The sequence below is a fragment of the Otolemur garnettii genome, unplaced genomic scaffold, assembly GCF_000181295.1.
Source record: "Otolemur garnettii isolate 467f Iridium unplaced genomic scaffold, OtoGar3 scaffold00003, whole genome shotgun sequence".
In the NCBI taxonomy this organism is placed as follows: Eukaryota; Metazoa; Chordata; class Mammalia; order Primates; family Galagidae; genus Otolemur; species Otolemur garnettii.
The window spans coordinates 41105685-41114592 of NW_003852398.1; the positions used below are offsets into that span (position 1 = coordinate 41105685).

Here is an 8908-nt window from a genome sequence, read left to right on the forward strand (position 1 = left end):
AAAAAAAAAAAAAAAAAAATCCCAATGGTATTATAGTGACCTTGATAAAATAAAATTTATGGGGTGGTGCCTGTGGCTCAAAAGGGTAGGGCACCAGCTCCATATGCCAGAGGTGGCAGGTTCAAACCCAGCCCCAGCCAAAAAAAAAAAAGTAAAATTTATGGAGTAAAACAAACAGAAGAAAAATAGTAATATGAAGAATATACAGAAAACAAATTCAAGCCCATATATGAACTATACTCTAGGGTAGAAAAAATAACATGTAAAGAATAAAATGTCAACAAGAGAAATATAAAGAGTAAACACATCTGGCTTGGCGCCCATACCACAGTGGTTATGGTGCCAACCACATACACAAAAGGTGATAGGTTCAAACCCAGCCCGGGCTTGCTAAATAACAACTGCAACAAAAAATAGCTGGGTGTTGTGGCAGGCACCTGTTGTCTCAGGTACTTGGGAGGTTGAGGCAAGAGAATCACTTAAGCCCAAGAGTTTGAGGTTGCCATGAACTATGATGCCACAGTACTATACCAAGAGCAACATAATGAGACTCTATCTCATAAAAATAGATAAATAAATAAGGCTAGGCACCTGCAGCTCAGCAGCTAGGGAGGCCAGCCACATACACCAGAGCTGGTTGAGTTCAAATCCAGGAGCAAGGGGCCAAACCACAATGACAATGACAGCCAAAGAATGGCTGGGTGTTGTGGTGAACGCCTATAGTCCCAGCTATGTGGGAGGCTGAGGCAAGAGAATCACCTCGGCCCAGGAGTTTGAGGTTGCTGTGAGGTCTGACGCAAGGGCACTTTGCCCAGGGTGATGGCTTGTGACTCTGTCTCCAAAAAAAAAAAAACAAAAAACAAACAAACAAACAAACAAAAGGCAGTGCCTATGGCTCAGTGAGTAGGGCACCAGCCCCATATACTGAGGGTAGTGGTTCAAACCTGGCCCCAACCAAACTACTACAACAATAACAACAAAAAGGGCGGCGCCTATGGCTCAGAGAGTAGGGCACTGGTCCCTTATACCGAGGGTGGCAGGTTCATACCCAGCCTTGGCCAAAACTGCAACAACAACAACAAAATAAAAATAAAATAAAAAAGGGCAGCACCTGTAGCTCAAAGGAGTAGGGCGCCAGCCCCATATGCCGGAAGTGGAAGGTTCAAACCCAGCCCCAGCCAAAAACTGTAAAAAAAATTAAATCTAATAAAATAAAATTTTAAAAAGCCAGGTGTTGTGGTAGGCGCCTGTAGGGAGGCTGAGGCAAAAGAATCACCTAAGCCCAAGAGCTGGAGGTTGCTGTGAGCTATGACACCATGACATTCTACCAAGGGTGACAGAGTAAGACTCTGTCTCTTAAAAGAAAAAAAAAAGAGTAACCATACCTAACAAATATAAATTATACCTCAAAACTGCATGTCACTGACATCAAAAATTATGTACATTTTCTTTACACAAGTATTGTTCTACCACCCTGAACAGCAATTCAGAAAAGTATACTATGAGTTAAAAAGCATGTGTCAACTAATGTCAGAAATACTAAAATAGGGGCGGTGCCTGTGGCTCAAAGGAATAGGGCTCTGGCCCCATATGCTGGAGGTGGTGGGTTCAAACCCAGCCCCAGGCAAAAACTGCAAAAAAAAAAAAAAAGAAAGAAATAATAAAATAATTCCGAAGGAAAAAGTAAGAGTTTCTACAAAGATGTCTATAAAATATACTTCTGACCATTAACTGAACGTATTAAATAAGGGGATAATGCACTGAATGTTAAAACTGACAGAATCTAGTATTTTCCACTTGAGTTATAGACTTTATAACCTACTAAAATAAAATTCTAGCAACCAAATCCAGTAATTATTTATAATGTTTTTAAGCCAGTCAAATTTAGCTTGGGGGGGGGTGTACACCAACTTCAGTGACACTAATGTTATTAAGTACTGATAAATCACTAACATCGACTAGTCAATTATTTATAAATTTAAAGGCGGGGAAAAGGCTAGGCACTGTGATGCACATCTATAATCCCAGCACTCTGAGAGGCCAAGGCAGGAGAATTCCTTGAGCTCAAGAGTTCAAGACTATCGCTTCTCAGTCTTTTGACTAAGATCAAGTAAAGAGTTGAAGACCAGCCTGAGCAAGAACGAAACCTCATCTCTACCAAAAAATGGAAAAAATTAGCCAGACATTGTGGTGGGCCACCTGTGTGGGCTCAGACAGGAGAACTTCTTCAAACTGGGAGTTTGAGGTTGTTGTTACCTGGGCTGATACCATGGCACACTAGTCTGGTAACAGAGTGAAGCTATGTCAGCAAAAAATAATAATAAATTTAATTTAAAAATAAATAAATGTAGCTACTTGGAAGGCTGAGGCATGAGAATCACCTAAGCCCAAGAGCTGGAGGTTGCTGTGAGCTGTGATGCCACAGCACTCTACCAAGGGCAATAAAATGAGACTCTGTCTCAAAAAATAAAATAAATAAAATAAAGAGTGGGGAGAAAAGAATGCACAGAGAAGTAAGCTACTTCCCAACCTGCATGACAGATACAGTTCAATGAAAACATTACCTGTTTTCAGCTTTCTTGCTTCTGTTGCCAGGACTGGAGGATCGGGATCGGCGGCCCCGGCTTCTACTCCTTGAGCGTCTCCTGTCTCTACTTCGAGATCGTCTTCGCTCTCGGCTTCTGTCTCTTTCTCTACTTCTGGAACGTCTAAAAAGAGGGACATTTGTCATTTATTCCATGGCCAAATGGAGCTACTATTTCAGATCACAATTGTGTCTCATGTTGAAAAAGACTTATTACCATTATTAAGGGCAGAGGTCTCAATTAACTATTAAGTCAACAAAATAAGAGACAAGTAAAAAAAATCTGACAAGTGCTCAATGGAAAAAATGTGAATGCTAATGTCACAATGACGTTTGTGGGAAAACATAACAAATCTATAATAACAGCTAATTGAAATCTATCATCTCAAGTAGAAAACCTAGTTACCAGACAGCCAAAAACCTAAGGATGAAGATGGGTACAATAGGACTATGAAAAGATCACTAATCTGAAGATTAGGAGGCAAGAATTTCTTTTTTTTTGGTAGAGACAGAGTCTCACTTTATCACCCTGGGTAGAGTGTCATGGCATCACACAGCTCACAGCAACCTCCAACTCCTGGGCTTAGGCAATTCCTTTGCCTCAGCCTCCCGAGTAGCTGGGACTACAGGTGTCCACCACAATGCCCAGCTATTTTTTTGTTGCAGTTTGGCTGGGGCCGGGTTTGAACCCTCCACCCTCAGTATATGGAGCTGGCGCCCTACCCATTGAGCCACAGGCACCACCCAGGAGGCAAGAATTTCTATCCTGGTACTGCTAGCAATAAGTGATATGACCCAGGTCAGATCTTCAACTCACTTTAATCATCTATAAAATATGAGCACTTTACTAGGTAATCTCAAAATTTTTCTTTTTTTCTTTTTTTTGAGACAGAATCTCACTATGTTGCCCTTGGTAGAGTGCTGTGGTATCACAGCTCACAGCAACCTCAAGCTCTTGGGCTTCAGTGATTCTCTTGCCTCAGCTTCTCAAATAGCTGGGACTACAGGCAACCACTACAATTCCCAGCTATTTTTTTTTGTTGTAGTTGTTATTGCTGTTTGGCAGGCCTTGGCCAGATTCAAACCCACCAGCCCCTGTGTAAGTGGCCGGTACACAAGCCACTGAGCTATAGGCTCTGAGCCTCAGAATCTGTCTTACTCTAAAACCTTGTGATACTACTTATATTTTTTTTTTTTTTTTTGAGACAGTCTCATTTTGTCACCCCTGGTAGAGTGCTGTGGCATCACAGCTCATAGCAACCTCAAAACTCCTGAGCTGAAGTAATCCACCCGCCTCAGCCTCCCAGAGTGCTAGGATTATAGGCATGAGCCACCTCGCCCAGCCATCTTCTTTTCCCATTTTAATAAAAAACTGTGTTAAAAAAAATTTTTTTTTCTCATGTGGGAAAGATTATTTTTATTCACAGACTGTTTTTTTACATCCAGATAAAGCAATGGCTGCTTGACTGGTACCAAGAAATATGTAATCAAGTAAACATATAATAAAAATTAGGGCATGGTTTAGTTTAAATATAAGGCCAGTTGATTAAAATAGTTTAAAACAGGCCAGGCATGGTGGCTCACACCTATAATCCTAGCACTCAGGGAGGCTGAGGAGGGTGAACTGCTTGAGCAAACAGATTCGAGAACAGCCTGAGCAAGAGTGAGACCCCAACTCTAAAAATATCTGGACACTGTGGTAAGCACCTGTACTCCCAGCTACTCGAGAGGCTGAGACAAGAGAATTGCTTGAGCCCAAGAGTTTGAGGTTGCAGTGAGATATGACAACCATGGTACTCTACGGAGGGAGACAAAGTGAGACTCTATCTCTAAATAAATAAATAAATGAATAGTTTAAAACAGTGAGAAGTCTCTGTCCCCTATTTTCTTCTACTATCCACCTTAGAGGATGTTATGAACATAGTGGTCAGCTTTCTTAGGGAGGAGTTTGTTACCCTGTGGTTTAGTGTTTTACCTCCTTCAAGGGCCTCAAGGGTTCTTTCTGAGTTAAAAGAAATACAGCCTCAAGTTTCCAAACTAAAATAGTTTAAATGTTTATAGGCACAACCTTCTGGGTCTAATGAAACAAGTTAGGGATAAAGAAGAGGGCCCACAAATGAGCCACCAACTTCTCAAACCAAAAAAACACTTCTGAAGAAGGCCCAATTTATCACTGGTCCTTTGGAAATCAATGTCTTACCTCAAACGTTTCCTGTCCCTTGACCGAGATCTTCTTTTATCCCTGCTACGAGATCTCTCTCTTCTTCTATCTCTATCTCTACTTCTAGACCGTCTGTCATCTCCACGCTTACTTCTTTTGTCTGAGGGTGAGCGACTTCTAGATCGACTTCCAGAGCGTCCTCGTGATGCTGATCGTTTCCGATAGTGGCTAGCAAGTATATAGTCACAGATTAAGTTCAGGAAATACAGCTTCTATTATAAGGCACTTATTTTATTACATTTTTTAAACCAAAAAGAGTTCAGGAAACAATGTAAGAATTTTTTATAACTTTTTTTGCAATTAAGAGGAAACAAACCCCTCTGCAACAGCATACCTAGTGGTAGAAAATAGAGGGTGTCTGAAAGTCACTCCTAGAATTGCCATACCTAGGGAAAATGGAAAATTGTAGCTAAATGTACCTTTATTTACAAAATATTCCCTCTGTGTTGACCACCCTCCTTCTTGGCCATTATATAAGAATTTTGCCTTTTACTCTGGAAAGGTACTAGAGGATTTTCAGCAGAAAAGTGACATGACTTCCCTGGTATTAGGTAGCTATAGAGATGGTGGGAAATGTCAAAATCCAGATATTTTGAAGGTAGCACTGATGTGTGACAGCAAGAAAAAAGTCCCTTGAAGATAGATTGAATTGGAACAAGTAAGAAAATGAAGTTGCTGGCAGGGCAAGATGGCTCACACCTACAATCCTAGTTACTCTGGGAGGCCAACATGGGGTGGACTGCCTGAGCTCACAGGTCTAAGACCAGTCTGAACCAGAGTGAGACCCTGTCCCTAAAGATAGCCAGGTATTGTGGCGGGCACCTACAGTACCAGCTACTTGGGAGGCTGAGGCAAGAGAATCCCCTTAAGCCCAAGAGTTTGCAGTTGCTGTGAGCTGTGACACCACAGTACTCTACCAAGGGGTACAAAGTAAGACTCAGTCTCAAAAAAAAAAAAAGAAAAAGAGTGGCACCTGTGGCTCAAAGGAGTAGGGTGCTGGCCCCATATACCGGAGGTGGTTGATTCAAACCCAGCCTCAGCCAAAAAAAAAAAAAAGAAAAAGAAAAAATGAAGTTGCTATTTACTAACATGGGAAGGCTGATGGAGGAATAGACTTGGGAAGAAAGGGAGGAAATCAGAATATAGGTATCCAAGAGGAGATGTACTACAGATAAGTGAAATACTATTCTGGAGTTCAAGGAAGAGGTTTTATTCAGAAATATAAATTGGGAAGCCATCAGCACACAAAGGCTATTTATAGCTATAAACCTGGATAAGGTCACTGGGAGATGAGTATAAGCTGATTTCTTTTTTTTTTTAGAGACAAGAGTCTCAAGCTGTTGCCCTGGGTAGAGTGCCGTAGCGTCACAGCTCACAGCAGCCTCTTAATTCTTGGGCTCAAGTGATTCTCTCGCCTCAGCCTCCCAAGTAGCTGGGACTATAGGCGTCCACCTCAATGCCCAGCTATTTTTTTTTGCTGCAGCTGTCACTGTTGTTTAGCAGGACCCGGCTGGGTTCAAACCCACCACAGGCACCACTGAATGTACCCTGCTTATCTTTCAAGCACCGCAAGCTCAACATGTAAAAACCCAAACTTGTTACCTTTCTATCCCAAAACTACCACCCCAACTTCCAGTTGCTAGGATAAAAACATCCGTTATCATCAGTACTTTTCTCTTTTTCTCATTCTACACAATCAATAAACATCAAGTATCAGTAATTTCAATTCTGTAATTCCTTCTGCATATCACACCTCCTCGGATTTCCCAGTCACTATTCTACAGAGGATGCCAAAAGAGAAGCATATGCATTTTAAGAAAAGAAAGCAATCCTTTCACCTCACCCTCCCAAGTAGCTAAGACTGCAGGCATGTACCACCATGCCTTGCTAATTTTTTAAATTTTTGATAGAGACAGGGTCTTGCTACTTTTCCCAGGCTGGTTAACATGGACCTTCTTGTAAAGGGCCCTACAGGCTGGTTTTTTTTGTTTGTTTTGAAACAGAGTCTTTTGTTGCCTGAGTAGAGTATAGTGGCATAATCATAGCTCACTGCAACCTCAAACTCAAGTGATCCTCAGCTCAGCCTCCTGAGTAGCTATCAGCATGCAGCAGGCTAATTTTTCTATTCTTAGTAGAGATAAGCTCTTATTTTCACTCAAGCATGTCTCTAATTCCCAAACTCAAGCAATCCTCCCACCCCAGCCTCCCAGAGTGCTAAGATTACAGGCCTGAGCCACTGTCCCCAGCCTGAAGGCTGTCTTAAGTCTAAACTTCATCTTAAAAGCAGTAGAAACTAATGGAGACTATGTCAGAGAAGGATATAATCTCATCTTTATTTCAGAAGTCACCTGAAGATATATAAAGACTGGAGCAAGAAGAAAACTGTTACTCTGGCTATAAAGTGAGGGATCTGACAATTAAAGCAACAGAACAAGATCATCAATTCAGGGAAGGATCAATCTGAAACAGGTGTACAGTCTGGGCAATAAATGATTATGGCCTCAATTAAGACAAGGACACCAAGAAGGGGAAAAGGTGCAGAATCCAACTGGATGTGGACAAAAAGGGAAAAGGAGGAGGCCAGGCAGTGGCTCATACCTGTAATCTTAGCACTTTGGGAGGCTGAGGTGGGAAGCCACTTGAGCCCAGGAATTTAAGCTTGCAGTTAGTTATGACGACACTATTGCATTCTAACTCAGGCAAAAAAGACACTATCTCAAACAGGAAAAAAAAAAAAAAAAGAGAGAGAGAACAATGAGTTAAATCACTTCCAGATTTCTCATCTGGGTACTCAGCTAAAGTCAACACCTTTGTGGAGATTTAAAATTTGTCACAGATTTCCTGTAACTAAAGAAATATTCTTTATCTTCATTCATGTGATGATTACATGATTTCTATATTTGTTTTTTTGTTTGTTTCTTTGTTTTTGAGACAGAGCCTCAAGCTGACCCCCTCGGTAGAATACCATGGCATCAGAGCTCACATCAACCTCCAACTCCTGGGCTCAAGCAAGTCTCCTGCCTCAGCCTCCCAAGTAGCTGGGATCATAGGTGCTGGCCACAACACCCAGCTATTTTTTGGTTGCAGCCATCATTGTTGTTTGGTGAGCCAGGGCTGGATTCGAACCCGCCACCTTAGGTATACGTGGCCGGTGCCTTAGCCACTTGAGCCGCAGGCGCCAAGCTGGTTTCTATATTTGTTAAACTTTATCAACCTCTACCCTTAAGCTTTGTTCATTTTTTTTTTTTTTGGCAGTTTTGGCAGGGGCCAGGCTTGAACCCGCCACCTCCAGTATATGGGGTCGGCGCCCTAGGCCTTGAGCCACAGCACCACCTGTTCATTTTCTTGAAAGTCAGTTATACCTCAAGAAAGTACTGCTAGTATAAAAAAAAAAAAACCTTGATTGGGCACCTGCAACATACACCAGAGCCGGCAGTTTGAACCCAGACAGGGCCTGCTAAACAACAACGACAAATGTAACAAAAAAATAGACAGACATTGTGCTGGGTACCTGTTCTCCCTGCTACTTGGGAGGCTGAGGCAAGACAATCACTTAAGCCCAAGAGTTTGAGGTTGCTGTGAGCTGTGACACCACAGCACTCATACTGAGGGCGACATAGTGAAGTTCTGTCTCAAAAAAATAAATAAGGTAAAAAAATTACATATTTTTACATGGTGGCACACTGGAGACTAAGATGGGAGGATTGGTTCAGCCAAGGAGTTCAAGGATGCCAGGAGCCATGACTGCACCACTACACTCAAGCACCTGAGACCCTGTCTCTGATGAAGGAAAAAAAAAAAAGGACAAACCAAGGTCTCCAACAAGTTATCAACAATCTAAAGCTGGGATGAGGCTGTAATCCTAGCACTCTGGGAGGCTGAGGCAGGTGGATCATTTGAGCTCAAGAGTTTGAATCCAACCTGAGCAAGAGTGAGCAAGAGTGAGACCCCATCTCTACTAAAGATGAGAAACTGAAGCAAGAGGATCCCTTCAGCCCAAGAGTCTGAGGTTGCTATAAGCTATGATACCATAGCACTCTATCAAGAGCACAAACTGAGACTCCGTCTCAAAAAGAAAGAAAGAGAGGCTCGGCGCCTATAGC

General features: G+C 42.1%; 1 protein-coding gene across 1 annotated transcript in view; it reads right to left on the minus strand.

Moving 5' to 3' along the window:
- DDX46 (DEAD-box helicase 46) overlaps window positions 1–8908 on the minus strand; it is a 93916-nt gene that overhangs the window by 82390 nt on the left and 2618 nt on the right. The window contains exons 2-3 of the mRNA XM_023514712.1: window positions 4785–4973; window positions 2565–2708 (exon numbers count right to left, since the gene is read on the minus strand). Of these exons, the coding sequence (XP_023370480.1) occupies window positions 2565–2708; window positions 4785–4973 (333 nt within the window). The remainder of the gene's footprint in view (window positions 1–2564; window positions 2709–4784; window positions 4974–8908) is intronic.